The sequence below is a fragment of the Pelophylax lessonae genome, assembly GCF_965119305.1.
Source record: "Pelophylax lessonae genome assembly, chromosome: 1".
Lineage (NCBI taxonomy): Eukaryota > Metazoa > Chordata > Amphibia > Anura > Ranidae > Pelophylax > Pelophylax lessonae.
Window position 1 is genome coordinate 74,034,712 of NC_138768.1, and position 21,812 is coordinate 74,056,523.

The 21,812-nt window shown below is 43.9% G+C and overlaps 1 protein-coding gene across 2 annotated transcripts in view; it reads left to right on the top strand.

The window, feature by feature from the left end:
- Nucleotides 1–21,812, top strand: part of RAI14 (retinoic acid induced 14) — a 309,495-nt gene that overhangs the window by 212,573 nt on the left and 75,110 nt on the right. For both annotated transcript variants that reach the window (XM_082244058.1, XM_082244059.1), the window contains exons 5-6: nt 9,538–9,602; nt 14,898–14,955. In XM_082244058.1, coding sequence (XP_082100184.1) covers nt 9,538–9,602; nt 14,898–14,955 — 123 coding nt within the window. The remainder of the gene's footprint in view (nt 1–9,537; nt 9,603–14,897; nt 14,956–21,812) is intronic.

Here is a 21,812-nt window from a genome sequence, read left to right on the forward strand (position 1 = left end):
GCTACGTTGTGGCGGACAAATCGGACACTGAGTGACATTTTTGACACTTTTTTGGGGAACCAGTGACACCAGTACGGAGATCAGTGCTAAAAATATGCACCGTCACTGTACTAATGACAATGGCAGGGAAGGGATTAACATCAAGGGCGATCAAAGGGTTAAATGTGTGCCTAGGGAGTGTTTACTAACTGTAGGGGAGGTGCTTGTACTGTGAGAAGGCAGAGATCCTTAGGAGAAGCACAGGATCACTACCTTCCCTTCTCACAGAACAGCGATCTGCCTTGTTTGCATAACCGCTGATTGGCTCCTGCTCTATCAAATCACAGCGGGAGAGGGTTGCCGGCGGCACGTTTGGGTCCCCCAAACCAGGAAGTACAGGATCATGTACAGGTATGTGATTCTGCACAGGAGAGCCGCCTTGCCGCCGTATATATAAAGTATACAGTCAGAAAGCAGTTAACAGAAGTCAATGCAGGTCACAATGGAATCACAAATAAGATATCAGTTTTAATATCTGAGCATTTGCACGAGTTCATGAATCAAATGTGTGGATGGGGGAATCCCTCCTAAGGAGCTTTTTTATTCTGATAGCAGGAAAGCTCCCAAATCATCAGAATACACTCATCAGTGCCACCGGCTATAGGCTGGTTGTGGTTGTCAAATCGACTTTTGCACAATCTGCCTTCCCATATGTTCTGGACATTTTATAGATAGGCAACTCCTATCCTCATATTGATTAGTGGTTCCAAATTAATAACTACTGCAGTAGGGAACAGACACAAAAAGATACACTCTGCATCTTTCCAAAATAACTGTTCTGTTTTATTTGACGCAGTTGAAGACTTATACACATTATTACGTATCACATTAATACAAACCCAAATCCAAAAAAGTTGGGACACTGTACAAATTGTGAGTAAAAAAGGAATGGACTAATTTACAAATCTCATAAACTTATATTTTATTCACAATATAATATAGATAACATCATCAGATGTTGAAAGTGAGACATTTTGAAATGTCATGCCAAATATTGGCACATTTTGGATTTCATAAGAGCTGCACATTCCAAAAAAGTTGGGACAGGTAGCAATAAGAGGCCGGAAAAGTTAAATGTACATATAAGGAACAGCTGGAGGACCAATTTGCAACTTCTTGGGTCAATTGTCAACATGATTGGGTATAAAAAGAGCCTCTCAGAGTGGCAGTGTCTCTCAGAAGTCAAGATGGGCAGAGGATCACCAATTCCCCCAATGCTACGGCGAAAAATAGTGGAGCAATATCAGAAAGGAGTTTCTCAGAGAAAAAATTGAAAGAGTTTGAAGTTACCATCATCTACAGTGCATAATATCATCCAAAGATGAAAACTGGGACACCATGTCATCCGGACTAAAGAGGACAAGGTTGTTATCAGTGCTCAGTTCAGAAGCCTGCATCTCTGATGGTATGAGGTGGCATGAGTGCGTGTGGCATGGGCAGCTTACACATCTGGAAAGGCACCATCAATGCTAAAAGGTATATCCAAGTTCTAGAACAACATATGCTCCCATCCAGACGTCGTCTCTTTCAGGGAAGACCTTGCGTTTTCCAACATGACAATGCCAGACCACATACTGCATCAATTACAACATCATGGCTGCATAGAAGAAGGATCCTGGTACTGAAATGGCCAGCCTGCAGTCCAGATCTTTCACCCATAGAAAACATTTGGCGCATCATAAAGAGGAAGATGTGACAAAGAAGACCGAAGACAGTTGAGCAACTAGAAGCCTGTATTAGACAAGAATTGGACAACATTCCTATTCCTAAACTTCAGCAACTTGTCTCCTCAGTCCCCAGATGTTTGCAGACTGTTATAAAAAGAAGAGGGGATGCCACACAGTGGTAAACATGGCCTTGTCCCAAAATTTCTGAGATATGTTGATGCCATGAAATTTAAAATCAACTTATTTTTCCCTTAAAATTATACATTTTCTCAGTTTAAACATTTGATATGTCATCTATGTTGTATTCTGAATACAATATTGACATTTAACCACTTAAGCCCCGGAAGATTTTACCCCCTTCCTGACCAGGGCCTATTTTGCGATTCGGCACTGCGTGAATTTAACGGACAATTGCGCGGTCGTGCGACGCTGTACCTAAACAAAATTGACGTCCTTTTTTCCCCACAAACAGAGCTTTCTTTTGATCACCTGTGCGATTTTTTGATCATGCGCTGTAAACAAAAAAAAGAGCGACAATTTTGCAAAAATAACAATATTTTTCACATTTTTTTATATGAAATTCCCAAAACAAAAAATGTAAAAATCAAATTTTTTTAACATTTTTGGCCAATTTGTTTTATGCTACATATGTTTGGTAAAAAAAAATCGCAAAAAGAGTATTTTGATTGGTTTGCGCAAAAGTTATCGCGTTTACTAACAAAGGGAAAGATTTTTGTCATTTTTGTTGTTTTTTTTTTTAACTAGTAATGGCGGCGATCTGCGGTTTTTTTTGCGGTACTGCGACATTGCGGCGGACAGATCGGACCCTTTTTGACACTTTTGGGGTTACCAGTGACATTACTGCAGTAATCAGTGCTATACATATACACTGTTACTGTAAAAATGACACTGGCAGTGAAGGGGTTAACTGTATTGGAGAGGGAGGGGTTAAGTGTGTCCTAGGGGCGTGCTTCTAACTGTGATTGGCTGTGGCTACTGGTGTAAGAACAGAGATCAACGGTCCTACATAGTAGAACCGTCTGATCTCCATTCTTACACAGGGAAGAATGACAGGCGGCTTTGTTTACATTAGCCGCCTGCCTTTCTACCGGTGTAACGGACAATCGCGAGTGCCCGGCGGACATCGGGTCCGCCGGGCACACGTGCGGGGGGGGGTCCGTGACCGCGCGGGAGCGCGCCTCCGGCAGCGCGCGCTCGCTCCCTAGAAGCCTCACAGGCTAGCGACGTAGTACTACGTCGCTTTGCCTGTGAGGGGCTGACCGCCGCAGTAAATAGTCGTGCGGCGGTTGGCAAGTGGTTAATACTTCCAAATCATTGCATTCTGTTTTTATTCACAATTTGTACAGTGTCCCAACTTTTTTGGAATCGGGTTTGTATTACAATTGTACTTTTATGGTAACAAGGGGCGTAACATAGGCAGGCTAATTCTAATCAGGACTGGAAAGAATGCAAGCATGTAATGAAAACATTATTAGTGCACAATGAGGGCAGTGTGCAATATATACAAAATATAATAGAATAGTATACAGGATGTACAAATTTCCCTTTACACATGGATGGATTGAAATGTGCCGGTCCCTGCTGAACCAGTCCAATTTCGTTCCATCATCGATGGCTGGATTAGGAGTTAACAGCTTTGGAAATCAACTCCCATGGAGCAGCAGGGCAGCCAGGAACTGAGCAGGTGGAAAATGTCAGTGTTTGTGGCCCCGGACTCCCTACAGAAAGCTTATTATCCCCCAATTTATGAGCTTTTATATTATCCATTACATATGGTGCTGACGGCGCTTTCCAAGCGTTTTATCTACATTTAAGGTATAAAATATCCTAAAAATGCCATTGTTTAATTCTAAATTGTAAACCTAGACACATAAAATCAAGTCTCCTATTTCATTAAATAATGTAAGGTTTTACGAGTGTGTGGCCCCCACTTCACCTTATCTCACCCCCCATTTTATTGGAGTTTCAGATGTCTGAGTGATGGTGGTGCCACCAGGTGACACGCTGTATTTTGCAGATGTTGGGGATTGGTTATTTTCTGAGGTGGTCCCTTTAATTACTGACACACACAGTATGTATTACTCTGAATAAATCCAGAAAAGGCGCTGACTGAGTCCAGTTACCAGGAGAACCTTTATGTCATTATATCATTTGGGCATCTCAGGAACGGTAAGGTTGACTTGCCAACTTTGGGTATTATAAAGACATTGAAGAGGACGTAGCATCATACACTATGTATTGTTCACATCAAAAGTCTGCATGCTAAGTGTATAATACATATTTTCTCTCCAGAATGACGGAGCCATCTTTATTTTGACATCATCCAGTGTCAGAACCGACTCCCTAGAATAAGTTATTGACACAGGAAAATACAATCATGTAAATCCCACTGCTTGCACAGTAGCCTTTATGTGCTTGGCTGTGAGTAAAATTGTTTTACACAGATCAGCCCCTTGCCTCTGCCTCTCTCTTTGTTACAGCATACAGTCAGGGCCGGGACAAGGGGTGGGCAGGAGGGACGGCTGCCCTGGGCACTGTGGGATCATGTGAGGTGGAGAGCACCACTGCGAGATTGGGGGGGAGGGGATTTGAGGGGTAGCAGCGGGTAAGTATTGTACTAGGAGGGGAAGTTTTGGGGGGGGGGGGTACTAAGAGTGGTGATCTAGAGAGATTTGTGTTGGGATGGGAGTGAAGAAGATTTGTGCTAGAAGGGAGGATTTGGGAGGAATTTGTGCTGGGAGGGAGGGATTTGAAGTGGGGGGGGGGGGGAGATGTGTACTAGGAGGGGAAATATTAGGGGTAGAGGCCTTGTACTAGGAGGGGGGTGAGGTTTTTTTTTTTGGAAGGGGTGCATTTGAGCTGGGAGGATTCGGGGGGGGGGGGCAAAGATTTGTGCTGAGAGGGGGAATTTCAGCAGGGGGGCAGATTTGTACTGGGAGGAGGGGGGTTTATGCTTAGGGGGTAAGCATGCAGATTAGTGTTAAGTGTTTTTGTGGGGAGAATATTTTGCTGACACATAATGCTCATACATCTTGGGGGGGTGCAGTTTGCAATGTTCACTATGTGCTCTATGTGACCTTGTCCCGGCAGTCCAAATGAGTGATCACTGGGGGGGGGGGGGTGTACTGAGTAATGCTTTCCTCCTTTCTGCAGCAGACTGATTAAGAATGTTTTAGCTCTAGCACAGTCACATGTAACGATAAACAGTAAAGTTAAAGTGTATGTAAATGCAAGGGTAGTAAAGCAAATAAAATATAACTGGCATCGTCACTATGACATTTGCCTCATTTTTGCATAATCTCTCTGCAGTTATTTTTTATTCGGGTTTTATCCATAATCATGTAACCACTCGGTTCTGCTCTCCCCCCGTGCAGCCTGTTGGGCAGGGGGTGGAGATTGCAGAAGCCGCTTTCAATCACAGTGTTGAGGACTAGGCTAAGGAACAGGAGGACCCACTGTCAATCAACCACTCTTAAGCCTCGTACTCACGCAACGATTATCGGCCGACCGATCGGCCGTCTTTTGTCCATAGTTTTGTTTTGTTGGTTGGAATGTGCCTAGACTGCACACAAATTTTTTCGGCCAACAAAAATCAACTTCAGAAGTGATGTCATGTGTTGGTTTACTTTCCGCGTGTTTTTTCTTCTCTGAGCATGCCCAGACTTGCTCATCAGATTTTTGTCTGCCGAAATCTGTACTGACTGACGGAAAATCGGCCGTTGTGTTGACGGCCAACAAAAATTTTATAGCCTGGACACCAGATTCTTTTCGGCCGAGAAGTCGGAGTCGGTTGTCAAAAGCATCATACTAACAAGCCGAAAATCGGCCGATCGGACGTTGGCCGAAAGTTCACGGCCAACTATCGACGCGTGTGTACGAGGCTTTACCTGCCCCCATTTGACTCCCAGCTGCCTTTGTCACCAGCCACTGACTCATAGGGCAGATAAAAGAATTTGACTGACCATGGCTCCTCCTGTCATTACAACTCACATGCAGATCATTGGCACCTCCAACAAGTAATAGAAAGTCACTAGCAGGTTCAACAGGTATTTTCAGAAAAATAAAATGTGTTAGACCTCATTCCAATGGGCATATTACAGTGTACGCTGGTGTGAGTGCCGTGTTGTATAACTGCATGGGGATGCACAGGTGTTTGTACATCTCCATGCAGACAGTCCCATTCATGTCAGTTGGGATGTAGCAGCTCCATGGACAAAGCCACTGTTCGCAATTGGGCATGGGGGCATGGGGGCATGGGTGCAAGACCAATCACTGCATTCGGGGCCGTGCACCCACATGCATGTCAAATTTGGAAGAGCGGCTGTGTCCGTGTGGCTGCTGAATCCCAACTGACATGAAAGGGACTGTCTGCATGGGATGTACAAACACCTGTGTATACCCGTGTGGGTCTTAATAAAAATAAAGGCATACAATGGGGTTGATTTATTAAAGGCAAATAGACTGTGCGCCCTGCAAGTGCAGTTGCACTTATTTTCCCCAGAATGTGCAAACTTGTAATGTGTATAATATATTTGCCTTTAACCACTTAAGCCCCGGAAGATTTTACCCCCATTCCGACCAGGGGGTATTTTGCGATTCGGCACTGCGTGAATTTAACGCACAATTGCGCGGTCGTGCGACGCTGTACCTAAACGAATTTGACGTCCTTTTTTTCCCACAAACAGAGCTTTCTTTTGGTGGTATTTGATCACCTGTGCGATTTTTTGATCACGCGCTATAAACAAAAAAAGAGCGTCAATTTTGCAAAAATAGCAATATTTTTCACATTTTTTTATATGAAATTCCCCCAAAAAAAAATGTAAAAATCAAAATTTTTAAAAATTTTCGGCCAATTTATTTTATGCTACCTATGTTTGGTAAAAAAAATCGCAAAAAGCGTATTTTGATTGGTTTGCGCAAAAGTTATCGCGTTTACTAACAAAGGGAAAGATTTTTGTCATTTTTGTTGTTTTTTTTTTTAACGCGTAATGGCGGCGATCTGCGATTTTTTTTGCGGTACTGCGACATTGCGGCGGACAGATCGGACCCTTGACTGACATTTTTGACACTTTTGGGGTTACCAGTGACATTTCTACAGTAATCAGTGCTATACATATGCACTGTTACTGTAAAAATACACTGGTAGTGAAGGGGTTAACTTTATTTGGAAGGGAGGGGCTGTGTGTGTCCCTAGGGGCGTGGTTTCTACTGTGATTGGCTGTGGCTCTAGCTGTAAGGACACTGATCAACGGATCTACATACCAGATCCGTTTTATCAGTGTCTTTGCAGCGAGGAGAATGACAGGCAGTTTGTTTACACAAGCTGCCTGACATTCTCCCTCTCCCCCGCCGATCGCCGAGTGACCGGCGGACATCGGGTCCGCTGGTCACACGCGCGGGGGGGTCCGTGACCACGCGGGAGCGGGAGCGCGCCCCGGGGGGCGCGGGCTCGCTCCCTAGACCCTCACAAGCAAGCAACGTAGCCCTACGTTAGTTTGCCTGTGAGGGGCTGACCGCCGACGTAGATAGTCGTGCGGCGGTCGGCAAGTGGTTAATAAATCCAGCCCATTGTTATACAAATTCATTGTAGAGACTAATAACATGAACTTTAATGGCACCCCAGTCTTAGTCCGTAGGGTTCAATATTGAGTTGGTCCATCCTTTGCGGCTATAACAGCTTCAACTCTTCTGGGATGGCTGTCCACAAGGTTTAGGAGTGTGTCTATGGGAATGTTTGACCATTCTTCCAGAAGCGCATTTGTGAGGTCAGGTACTGATGTTGGAAGAGAATGTCTGGCTTGAATTCTGCACTCAAATTCATCCCAAAGCTGTTCTCTCTGGTTGGGGTCAGGAATCTGTGCAGGCCAGTCAAGTTCCTCCACCCCAAACTCACTCATCCATGTCTTTATTGGCCTTGCTTTGTGCACTGGTCCAAATCATTTGGTGGAGGGGGGGGGGGGGTTATGGTGTAGGGTTGCCTTTCAGGGGTTGGGCTTGGCCCCTTAGTTCCAGTGAAAGAAACTCTTAACCACTTGCCGACCGCCGCAAGTACATTTACTGCGGCAGTCAGCCCCGTACAGGCAAAGTGACATAGTACTGCGTTGCTCGCCTGTGAGCCTCTAGGGGGCGAGCGCGCGCCGCCGGGGGCGAGCGCGCGCCGCCGGGGGCGAGCGCGCGCCGCCGGGGGCGAGCGCGCGCCCCTGGAGGCGCGCTCCTGCCCCCGCTCGTTCCATGACAAGTCCGCGCATGTGATCTCCCGGTGGAGAGGGAGAAAGGCATACGGCTGATGTAAACAAAGCCGCCTGTCATTCTCCCTGATCTAACTGCAGAGATCATACGATCCTGCTATGTAGGATTGTATGTCTCTGTGGTTACATCACTAGCCACACCCCTTTACAGTAAGAAGCACGCCCCTAGGGACACACTTAACCCCTTGATCACTAATAAAGTTAACCCCTTCCCTGCCAGTGTCTTTTTTACAGTAACAGTGCATATGTATAGCACTGATTACTGTAGTAATGTCACTGGTACCCCCAAAAGTGTCAAAAATGTCAGTCAAGGGTCCGATCTGTCTGCCGCAATGTCGCAGTCCCGCAAAAAAAATCACAGATCGCCGCCATTACTCAAAAAAAAACAATAAAAATGACAAAAATCTTTCCCTAAGTTAGTAAACGCAATAACTTTTGCGCAAACCAATCAAAATACGCTTATTGTGATTTTTGTTACCAAACATATGTAGCAGAAAACAAATTGGCCTAAAATGTTAAAAAATTTAGATTTTTACATTTTTTTTGGGGGGGGGGTTTCCCATATAAAAAAATTTGAAAAATATTGTTATTTTTTCAAAATTGTCGCTCTTTTTTTGTTTATAGAGCAAAAAGTAAAAATCGCACAGGTGATCAAATACCACCAAAAGAAAGCTCTGTTTGTGGGAAAAAAAGGATGTCAAATTCATTTGGGTACAGTGTCGCACGACCGCGCAATTGTCCGTTAAAGCCACGCGGTGCCGAATCGCAAAATAGGGCCTGTTCAGGAAGGGGGTAAAATCTTCCGGGACTGAAGTGGTTAAGGTGTCAGCATACCAAGACATTTTGGACAAATTCATGCTCCCAACATTGTGGAAACAGTTTGGGGATAGCCCCTTCCAACATGACTGCACACCAGTGCACAAAGCAAGGTCCATAAAGACATGGATGAACGAGTTTGTGGTGTAGGAACTTGACTGGCCTGACCCCAACCCGATAGAACACCTTTGGGATGAATTAGAGCATAGACTGCAAGCCAGGCCTTCTCATCCAACATCAGGGGCTGACCTCACAAATGCGCTTCTGGAAGAATGGTTAAACATTCCCATAGACACACTCCTAAACCTTGTGGACAGTCTTCCCAGAAGAGTTGAAGCTGTTATAGCTGCAAAGGGTGGGCCAACTCAATATTGAACCCTACGGACTAAGACTGGGATGCCATTAAAGTTCATGTGCGTGTAAAGACAGTCGTCCCAATACTTTTGGTAAAATTGTGTGTGTGTGTGTGTGTGTGTGTGTGTGTGTGTGTATATAATCAACAATTAAAAAAAAAAAAACTGTACAGTATATTAGTAAAATGTAGTTGCAAATAGCATATAAATGGTGACCCTGCCATTGGCATTTTGTATTCCATACAAGTGTTTAGGCACAGAGATTAATGTCACACTCACACTATACTCTTGACTCCCAACTCTTCAGCCACTTGCAGTATTTGTTTTGAGCTGTCATTAAAGACATGAACTATATCCTTCTAGCACAATAATTCTACTTCTATTGTTTTCTAGGTCACACTGCTCTACACTTGTCTGTGCAACATAACCATATAGAGAGCGTCAAAAGGCTTCTCCAGGTAAAATGACCATCACTTCCTTCTCTGCTTCATAAAGATGACTGGAAACTCATAAAGACACAAATAAAATGAAACAATATATGTTTTATTTATTTTTTATCTTTTGGTATGCTCTAAGTTATATTGATAAGGTTATTTACATCATGCTGATCATTTTTAAATGTAAATTGTAGAAGCTATAGTTACACTTTATCCATCATATGGAAATCGAAGCCTCATACTGCATAAATATAACATCCTCAAAAAACTTTATTGATCTAGATCAGCCTTTCTCAACCAGGGTTTAAAAAAACCCTAGGGTTCCCTAAGAGTAAGCTAGGGGCTACTTGAGAAATGAACAATTTCAACTATTGATACCTTCTTCCAAATGCCACCAATCTAAGGGGGCGCTACTCCCACTGACTACCAATCTAAGGGGGTCCTTCTTCCACTGACCACCAATCTAAGGGGGTCTTCCTCCCACTAACCACCAATCTAAAGTGATTCTTCTCCCACTGACCACCAATCTAACGAGGTCCTTCTCCCCAGGGCTGCTGTTAGAAATCACGGGGCCCCGTACAGACTACCTGGCAGGGCCCCCCCCCCAAGAAAATATGAAAGATATATTTAGCTAAAATTAAGACAAAATCACTATTATCAGACACAAATTCAACATAATTCCTGCTAAATCTAAAAAAAAAACTATGTTAATGAATGAAAATGAAGATGAGATGAGAAAAATATACAGGCTGGGCAGTTGGAGCTCCGGGATCAGAGAGACAGAGAGAGAGAAACAAAGTTACAAATAATCTCAGGAGCAGAGCTAACATCAAAGCCAGTGCTGGCAGGGCAGGCCCACACAGGGAGGGGGATTAGTGAGGGACAACTGTCTTTCTCAACAGATAAAAGTTGATAGCAGGGAGAGGGACAGATCAGATTCAGGTGCTGGAGGAAGATTTCTGTATTTGTTGTCCATCACTAATCCCCCTCTCTGTGTGGGCCCCCCTGTGTGCTCGGGGCCCCCTACAAGAGGGCTGGTGGTCCCCCCCTATCAGCGGCCCTGCTTCTCCCACTGACCACAAATCTAAGATGGTCCTTCTCCCACTTTCCACCAATCTAACAGGGCCCTTCTCTCCCTGGCGACCAGTCTGAGGGGGGTCCTTCTCCCACTTTCCACCAATCTAACAGGGCCCTTCTCCTGAAAACCAGTCTGAGGGGGGTCCTTCTCTCACTGACCACCAATCTAATGAGGTCCTTCTCCCACTGACCACCAATCTAAGGGGTCCTTCTCCCACTGACCACTATTCTAAGGAGGTCCTTCTCCCATTGACCACCAATCTAAAGGGGTCCTTCTCCCACTGACCACCAATCTAAGGAGGTCCTTCTCCCACTGACCACCAATCTAAGGGGGTCCTTCTCCCACTGACCACCAATCTAAGGGGGTCCTTCTCCCACTGACCACCAATCTAAGGAGGTCCTTCTCCCACTGACCACCAATCTAAGGAGGTCCTTCTCCCACTGACCACCAATCTAAGGAGGTCCTTCTCCCACTGACCACCAATCTAAGGAGGTCCTTCTCCCACTGACCACCAATCTAAGGAGGTCCTTCTCCCACTGACCACCAATCTAAGGAGGTCCTTCTCCCACTGACCACCAATCTAAGGGGGTCCTTCTCCCACTGACCACCAATCTAAGGAGGTCCTTCTCCCACTGACCACCAATCTAAGGAGGTCCTTCTCCCACTGACCACCAATCTAAGGAGGTCCTTCTCCCACTGACCACCAATCTAAGGAGGTCCTTCTCTCACTGACCACCAATCTAATGAGGTCCTTCTCCCACTGACCACCAATCTAAGGGGTCCTTCTCCCACTGACCACTATTCTAAGGAGGTCCTTCTCCCATTGACCACCAATCTAAAGGGGTCCTTCTCCCACTGACCACCAATCTAAGGAGGTCCTTCTCCCACTGACCACCAATCTAAGGGGGTCCTTCTCCCACTGACCACCAATCTAAGGGGGTCCTTCTCCCACTGACCACCAATCTAAGGAGGTCCTTCTCCCACTGACCACCAATCTAAGGAGGTCCTTCTCCCACTGACCACCAATCTAAGGAGGTCCTTCTCCCACTGACCACCAATCTAAGGAGGTCCTTCTCCCACTGACCACCAATCTAAGGAGGTCCTTCTCCCACTGACCACCAATCTAAGGAGGTCCTTCTCCCACTGACCACCAATCTAAGGAGGTCCTTCTCCCACTGACCACCAATCTAAGGAGGTCCTTCTCCCACTGACCACCAATCTAAGGAGGTCCTTCTCCCACTGACCACCATTCTAAGAACAGGACCCTGTTTGGATCTTCCCACTATGCTGCATTTCACGCAATACGTGGGCTTATTCGTAGAAAGTATAGGCCCAAGTGTTGATCAAAACACTTTACAGAATGTGTCAACAGGCTTTGGGCTTGATGTGTCCACAGTTTTTGAAGCATCTGAGATCATTTAGAGTTCATAGACAAGTGTTTTGCCATACAGTTGACCCCCTTCTGATTTGCATTTGACCTGCTTTAAGTGGGTTTTACATCCCCATAGACTGTATGGGAATGCTAAACCCCCCAGATGCAAACAAAAGCTGGTCAACACAGGCCTTTCCAGGCAGGGTCTTGTTTAACAATTAGGATCAATAAAGCTTTTGAGGACACTGTGTTTTTGCGGCAAGTGCTACATATTTCCTGTGATTAAGAACTGTATGGTGTGCAGAGCTCATGATGGTTAGAGGTAGAACCATATTGTGGGCTTAGGCCCATACCAATTTTCATCAATAAAGTTCCCCTTTAACTGGAGTGGGCGCTTAGGCCTGGAGTATCATCCATAGGCCATTAAAATAAAAATAATTAAAAAAATAACCTCTACTGATCGAAATATGGAGGCCTCCATTACTTCCTGAAAATGCTAGTTCCCTGGTTGTCTCTGGCTTCAATGCTTTCTGGATGGAGTGGGTAAGGGTTACAATTTCTGTTGGAATTTTATTGTTTTCAGTGTCCAAATTGGGGGGATTTACTGTCTGTTTGTCCTGTTGACTACAACTGTGAGGAAAAATCAAAAATTTTGAGTTGTCAGCAGAACAGAAACAATCTTCCCATAGATCTCTCAATATATTCAGAAATGCCTAAATGCACCTAAATGCACCTAAATCTTAGACATGTTTAGGCGTAATTAAGCATTAATGCATTCCAGAGGCCAAAATAAATTAATATTCTGGGCAATAGAATTCATTAACGCTCAAATGATTGACGTGTCTAAACAAGCGTGCAAAATTTATTTAAGCAGCTTTTCTCCTGTCAGGATTTCTTGCGTTCCAAGAACAAAAGCAAACACCCAATGTACCAGCAGCCTAAGTGAAAGGGGGTAAAGGTCCACTTTCTAGAGGTTGTAAACCACTGGTTGTTTTCTTTTTTTTTTTTCCTTACCTGCAATATAAAAGCATAATGTGGTAGTATGCATTGCATAACAGCACATTATGTGAAACACCTGAAAACGAAGCATTCCAGTGATGAGATGTAATCGCTGGAGGCCGCTTCCATCTTTACCTGCCTTGCTTCCTGGTTCCGTTCATGGCACAGGGCTCTGAAGGAATGGAACGGGTGGCAATTCCTTCAGAGAACATGTGTCGGTGACGTCACTGGCTGCATATACACTAAATATCTCCTAAACCAGGGATCCTCAAACTACGGCCCTCCAGCTGTTACGGAACTACACGTCCCATGAGGCATTGTAAAACTCTGACATTCACAGACATGACTAGGCATGATGGGAATTGTAGTTCCTGAACAACTGGAGGGTTATAGTTTGAAGACCCCTGTCCTAAACGGTGCATGTTTAGGAGATATTTACAGTACCTATAGGTAAGCCTAATTAACCTCCCTGGCGGTATTCCCGAGTGTGGCTGGGGGGTGGGATTTCACTGCCATAAGCGGTAACCCCGAGCCACACTCGAGGTTACTTACCTTGTCACCGGGATCCAGCGATGTGTCCCTGCAGCATACGGCGGCCGGATCTTCTGCCCGATGCTCTGTGCCCCGGCTTCTGTCTCCTGCGACGTGACGCTCGCAGGGGGGTGGAACCGGCGGCAAATTTGAAAAGTAAAAAACACGAACACGCTGATTTCATTACAAAATAGGATAAATTGATATTAGTTTGCCCCCCCAGTGCCCTTTCCTGCAGTTTTACTGTACTTTATATATATATATATATATATATATATATATATATATACATATACATATATATACATATATAGATAGATATATATATATATATACATATATACACACATTGTATATATATACAGTATATATATATATAGATAGATATAGATATATATATATATATATATATATAGATATACACATATATATATATATATATATATTGTATATGTATACACATATATATATATATATATATATATATATATATATATATAATATATACACACTAGCAAAATAATTGTACCGCTTTCAGCACCTAAAATTGGAAAGAATCATACCGCCAGGGAGGTTAAAAGCTTACCTATCGGTAAAATTTAGTGGTGGAAGTTTACTTCCTCTTTAACCGCATAGGCAAGTATTTGGCAAATGTGAACCAACCCTTGAATTCAACCAAAAGAAAAATAAATGAATGAATAAATAAAAAAAAAATCTGAATATACAGAACCTTAAACCACCCACAGGTGATCCAGAAGAAGGCAAAATAACCCTTATGGATTCCATTTTTTTTTCCAACAGGGAAAATTTGGTAAAAAAATTTAACCATTCCCCATTCTATCCATAATAATAAAAAAAATGTAGGGTGTAGATATTCTTTATTTTAGCAAAGCTTAACCATTCTTGAATACAATGAAAGACATTTAGCTTACATTTCTCTTTCAGTAAACCTAGCAGAGTAATCATAATAATCCACCCCGTATAATACTGAGGCGGTGGATGGATCCGGGCTCCCCATGCAGATGTTCCACATACGTTGACCCTGACGTGTGCGAACCTGAGAAGAGAGTATTTGTGCAGCCTCCATCCAGCATAGATTGATCGGTAAAGGTGTGCTACGTCTGACCCTTCCAAAAATCTTCACATTCCAGGCATGTTTGCACTAAGCTGGAAGCTGCCATGCAAAGGCCACTCACCATATTCTCTATGGTTTACCCGCACAAAGGAATGAATCCCAGACATTTTGTAGCACAGTTTATTTCAAACTTTTATTGCTTTTACTCTTCCTCAAGCCTTTATTTTGATTACTGAAATGCACAGTCTTGCTCTTCCACAGTCTAAATGTCCGACGGAATGCACAGACAACAATGGGAGGACATGTGTTCATTATGCAGGTATGTTGCTGGATTCTGTATACTTCTGTGTATATATCTGTTTACTTCTCCTGTTTTGAGGCTGAAGCACAAAACTTGTTATTGTTCTTAAAGGTTGTGGGGAAGACGGGGGTGTTATACCTACAAAACGTCCTTATATTACAGGTCTAAAGCTGGCTGTACACTAGAAAAATTTGGGTAGGAAATGTTCATTTTAAGAATGTTCTTTACATTTTTTAATCGTTAGTGGGGTCAAATCAGCATTCGTTTTCAACCGAAATGACAACAAACCTCGAAGGGACAGGATGGAAAATGTTTCTCAAATGAACAAAGTCCATAAACTCCAAAATCAAATGTGAAGAGCGGACAATTTTTGAAGAACTTTTGAACAACAATAAAGTCATCGAAAGTACGAATGAGAACTTCCGTGCAAATGTTCGTATGAACTTTCATAGGAAAATCTACTAGTGTATGGCTTGCTTACCTTTGTTCTGTAGTAGCATTTCTCAATGTTTTTACCCTAATGAAACCCTTGAAATAACTTTCTGCTCCAAGGTAACCCCTGCTAAAAATTATATCTACAGTTCACGGTGCATTCGTTCTAGTTAACAAAATGATAACCAGAATATACTGTGAAAAAACCTGTGAAGACCATAGTGTCTCCTTACACTAGTGGTCAGTGGAGAGGTTGTCCCTTAAGTGGTCATTGTCGATGTGCCCCCTAACATTTTACAGTGATCATTGTAGACATGCCCCATTATGTTTCTGGTCATAGGGGACATGCCTAATAACTTTTCCTGTCATTGTAGGAGTGCCCCCTTATATTTCTGGTCATTGTAGATGTGCCCCCTAACATTTTACAGTGGTCATTGTAGACACACCCCATTATATTTCTGGTCATAGGGGACATGCCTAATAACTTTTCTGGTCATTGTAGGAGTGCCCCCTTATATTTCTGGTCATTGTAGATGTGCCCCCTTACATTTTACAGTGGTCATTGTAGACACGCCCCATTATGTTTCTGGTCATAGGGGACACGCCTAATAACTTTTCTGGTCATTGAAGGAGTGCCCCCTTATATTTCTGGTCATTGTAGATGTGCCCCCTAACATTTTACAGTGGTCATTTATTGTAGACATGCCCCATTATGTTTCTAGTCATAGGGGACATGCCTAATAACTTTTCTGGTCATTGTAGGAGTGCCCCCTTATATTTCTGGTCATTGTCGATGTGCCCCCTTACATTTTACAGTGGTCATTGTAGACACGCCCCATTATGTTTCTGGTCATAGGGGACATGCCTAATAACTTTTCTGGTCATTGTAGGATTGCCCCCTTATATTTCTATTCATTGTAGATGTGCCCCCTTACATTTTACAGTGGTCATTGTAGACACGCCCCATTATATTTCTGGTCATAGGGGACATGCCTAATAACTTTTCTGGTCATTGTAGGAGTGCCCCCTTATATTTCTGGTCATTGTAGATGTGCCCCCTTACATTTTACAGTGGTCATTGTAGACACGCCCCATTATGTTTCTGGTCATAGGGGACATGCCTAATAACTTTTCTGGTCATTGAAGGAGTGCCCCCTTATATTTCTGGTCATTGTAGATGTGCCCCCTAACATTTTACAGTGGTCATTTATTGTAGACATGCCCCATTATGTTTCTAGTCATAGGGGACATGCCTAATAACTTTTCTGGTCATTGTAGGAGTGCCCCCTTATATTTCTGGTCATTGTCGATGCGCCCCCTTACATTTTACAGTGGTCATTGTAGACACGCCCCATTATGTTTCTGGTCATAGGGGACATGCCTAATAACTTTCCTGGTCATTGTAGGAGTGCCCCCTTATATTTCTGGTCATTGTCGATGTGCCCCCTTACATTTTACAGTGGTCATTGTAGACACGCCCCATTATGTTTCTGGTCATAGGGGACATGCCTAATAACTTTTCTGGTCATTGTAGATGTGCCCCCTTACATTTACAGTGGTCATTGTAGACACGCCCCATTATGTTTCTGGTGATAGGGGACATGCCTAATAACTTTTCTGGTCATTGTAGGAGTGCCCTCTTACATTTTTGGTCATTGTAGAAGTGGCCCCTTACATTTTTGGTCATTGTAGAAGTACCCCCTTATATTTATGGCCATCGTACTCCCTTACATTTTTGGCTGTTGTAAAGTGTCCCCTTGTATTTCTTGTCATTGTAGAAGGGTCCCCTTACATTAGTGGTCACTTTAGTGCTCCCTTACATTCCTGGTTATTGTCGAAGTGGCCCCTTACATTGGTTGTCGGTGGAAAATTGCCCCCATACATTGATAATCATTGTAGGTATAGGGGGGGTTTATCCACTATTGCTCACTGCTTAATGAACCACTGGAGATACCCTAGTATTCCACGGGACCCTGGATTTAAAAGGACGGAACCCAGGCTTTAAAAGGCTTTTCTATAGACTGACCATCATAAATAAAAAACAAAGTTTGGCTTTTTTTTCCAGAATCATACTTACCTAGGTGGATGCAGCATCGGTCCGGCTCTAAGACTGAGAATCAAGCAATCAAAGACTGCTGATCACTCGATTCTTAGAGCTCCGTGAGCAAAGAGCTGCTGACTGTCACTCACCGCTGTCTGCTCTGTCCCCCCCCCCTTTCCCCCAGTGAGCGCTGGGCTGTGGAGGGGGTGGGAGTGGCTGGCTCAGACTCTCAGCACCTCAATGAAATGCTGAGCCAGGTGCCGGTCCAGGGTTGTGGGCGGATCCGAACCATATTGTCACGATCTTTCCCCAGCCTGAAGCGGCTCTGTGACATCAGCCGACAGCGGGCAGAACAAACTGCATTTCTGTAATCCACAGGAGAAGTACAGCCAAAACGAGCTTTGGCTGTACTTCTCCTTTAATCCTTCTGCATTGGTATTTGAAGGGCCTAATTGTAAAGGTTCAGAATGGTTATTCTACCATTTTTTTTCTTCCAGTTCAACCTGTATATACAAATGCTTGTTTGATGGTCAAAAATTGTCCTCAGAATTCCACTATTTCCTAACATATTCTGATGAAATCCTTCACTCTGGTAAAGCTTAATGCTAAATCCTACAAATAAAAAACTGCATTAGTACTTCACTATAACAGAATGTACAGAATTCTGCTGGAAGAATTTGGCAAGTTCCTTGTTGTTCTTTTCACAAAAGTTGGCATTTTTATCTCATCCTTCCAAGACCACTTTACCTTTTCTTTCTGGCTGACGGCCTCTGGATCGCTGATTTATAAACACAGAAGGTCAGCCAATGCGGTCAGGAAAGCGGCAAAACAAGAACACTTAGTGAGGTTTCCTTTGCAGCATTTGTAAACGGGTCCCTTTGTTTTAATGGCAGCATTGCTTGAGCAATTAGCAGTGAATGATTCTGCAGAGAGTTGTGTTTGCTTATTTAATGATCTTTTAGGGGAATTTTTCTGAAAAAAAGTTGAATCCAGGCACAAGAGTGCTATTGGATTTTGCTGCCATGGGTGCCATTGGTCAAATAGGATCACTCGAGAATTAAAGGGTGATTATAAAGTCTTATTTTTAAAATACCAAGCATGTTATACCTAGTTGTTCTGTGCAATGGAATTGCACAGAGCAGCCCCCGAACCGCCTCTTCTGGGGTCCCTCCACTTCTGTTAGTCCCTGCTATGGGGATTTACTATGAGGGTACTTGTGCGGGCTCAGTCCCAAGCCTCCCTGCCGGTTTTCATTGACACAGACAGCAAGGCTCAGCCCCACCCTCTGCTCCCTTGTCACAGGAATTGACTGACAGCAGCGGGAGCCAATGGCAAAGTAAAGCCTGTGAAAGCGGGGAGAGAGGAAAGTGCCGCTACAGATGGGCACAGCGCTGGTTCGAGTGAGGACTCAGGTAAGGATAAGGGAGGGGGGGGGAGATGAGGGGACGAGACAGCTACCTAAACATTTTTAACATAAAGCATAGTTACACCCACAAGTGGAACTTCTGCTTACCTGATTGCTCCCCCCCCCCTCCGGTGCCACATTTGGCACCTTTTGCGGGGGAGCGGGTACCTGTTTTTGACAGGTACCCATCCCCACTTCGGCCACGGTGAAGTATGTCACAAGTCCAACCCCCCTCCTCCTTCGGCCACCACCGCACCATTCAGAATGTGCAGCACACTTCTCGCATGCACAGTAGGGAGCAGGCCATGAGGCCTCAAAGCTTCACTGCCGGGTTCCCTTACCGGCAATGGCAGCGGCCGCACCCAACAGCCGATGAAAAGATTGGCTGGGGTGCCGACATCGCTGGATTCCAGGACAGGTAATTGTCCTAATATTAAAAGTCAGCAGCTACAGTATGTGTTTCGCTGCTGACTTTGATTTTTTTTCTGGGGGCAGAACTCCACTTTAATGCATGGAATGCATTAAGGTAAAAAATGTTTATACCTTTGAACCACTTTAAGAATGAATTCAAGTCGTTGTAAACGATCACCTTGTAAAGCAACACACTCAGTTTGAAATAGAAATAAAAGGCAAAACATTTGTGTATAGACATAAAAAAAAAAAATATATAAATACCTTTTATCCCCTTTTTTTTTTTATAAGTGATCGCATTCCCTCTGTTCTCAGCTGCAGAAGGAGAAACAGCAGGACACTGAGTTTCCCAGTGAATGGCTGTGCAGTGGGGGTGTGTCAGGACAAGCCTGATCATTGGAGGAGAGTACACTGAGTTCCCAGCAAAGCAAGATAACTGACCACAGTGTGTTCTCCTGCTTAGCGTGGTCAGTTTTTATTTGAAAAGCAGAGGGACTGGCAGGAACACCAGGGATTTCACATAAAGGAAGCAATACAAAGAGAACAGGAGACTTTTTCATACAAATACATGGTACAGCAGGCACAGATCAGGAATGTGAAATGTTGAGGTAACAAACGCTTTAGTGATAAAACCATTTGAAAACAGTGAATGTTTCAAGCTGAAGACTTGGCACAAAAATATTATTTAAAGTGCAAGTTTACTTTTAGTGCCCCCTCTCACCTTCCTGCTGCATGCTATATTAAAGAGGACCCCAGGTCAAAAAGAAGTAAGAGTCAGCAGCTACAAGTACTGTAGCTGTTGACTATTACAAAATCCGCAGTTACCACCCCAAGAAGTCCATCACTGTCTTGCAACAACCCAAAGTCTTCAGCACTGACTTTGGTCCTTGGATTTGGATTTCAGCTGTTACTTTCTGATCAGTTACAGCATGTCCCCTACTGAGCATGCACTTACTGGATGAGATTGTCCCAAAGCCTCCTGGGTTGTGTGATGTGATCCCAGGAGGCTGCGGTGGGAGGGGCAGACCCTGCAATTATTATCCTTTGCTACGCAAGTAATTGCAAATATGTAAATAGGAAGAAGGGGTCTAAGATTATGGACTAGGACTAGGGTCTAGGACTACTCTCTAAAAATAGAGTGAAGGTCCACTTTAAACACTTGCCTGATCCCTGTTCCAGCAATCTTTACTTTGCTTCCCTGCCTTTCAGTACACAGCTTTTCTTGTTAAAATGTCCCTGCCTGTCTTCAAAGGGCGCATGCGCACTGTGGCCAATTCTTTCTTATAGGAGAGCTGTGTTAGGTTGGTTGGTTGGATTACAGCCCATCCATAGGAGTGAATGGGGCCCTGGCACGCTTGTGCACATTGAAGGCTGGCAGGGACATTCTCGCTTGTGAAGGATATATACTCCTCCCTACTGGAGGGCTACATAGCCTCCTAAGTAGTCCTCCTTACTGGAGGGCTGGGCAGCACAATAAGGATTGATGGAACGGGGAGCAAGGTATGGAACGGTAAGGTATGGACAGTATGGAACGGTAAGGTATGGACGGTATGGAACGGTAAGGTATGGTGGAACGGGGAGCAAGGTGCCAGTTCAATAAGAGTTAACTTGTGTTTTAAATTAAAATCTTAATAGCCATTAAGGCTTACAAACCCACTTTGTGCCCTTTATGTGCGCCAAATGTCTTTGCAATCTCATATATTAACCTGTAAAAGTTGCAGTGACATCATCACTGTAATGCACATAGCTTGTACAGAGAGCAGGGCCGTGGGAGGGACCCGGCAGGCTCCACCCACCACAGGCTGCCTGCAGAAAACTAAAAGAGAGGCGGATACAAGACCAGTCACCCTGCACAAGGAGAGAGAGCAGCACTGACTGGTCTTTGTCACAGAAAACTTCTGCTCAAGTACAGGAATCATTTCAAGCTCTATTACTTCATAGATCTGAAAGAAATAGACAAAGAACACGTTTTACATAAGAATACACATGGATCTTGTATTTAGACAGCATCTGTGTAACTTAGATTCAGCTATAAAAAAAAACATTTGCGATTTGCAAATCCAGGTTGAGGAATGGGTCACAAAGGGAAAAATTATGTTAAACACTATGGGAGAGATTTACTAAAACTGGAGAGTGCAAAATCTGGTGCTGCTCTGCATAGAAACAAACCAGATTCCAGTTTTTTTTTTTGGCAAAACCTATTTAAACAATCTGAAGTTAGAAGCTGATTGGTTACCTTGCAGGGCTGGACCGGATTTTATACTCTCCGGTTTTAGTAAATCCACCCCTATTTGTATCTAAAAGGCTTCATTACACCTCCTCCCATTCTTGCATCCAGGACTTCTTCGGAATGTCTCCAATCCTCTGGAGCTCCCCACCACAATCTGTCTGGTTATCTTGTACACTGCTCACCTTTAGTTGATCCTTGAAAACACATCTCTTCAGGGAAGCCTATCCCAGTTCTACCTAAAAATCAAACTTTTCTTTCATCATCAACTCCTATTTGTATCACTTGTCCCCTCCTTTTTAGAGTGTAAGCTCTGTTGGACAGGACCCTCCTAAACTTCTTGTCTTCAATTGTATTGT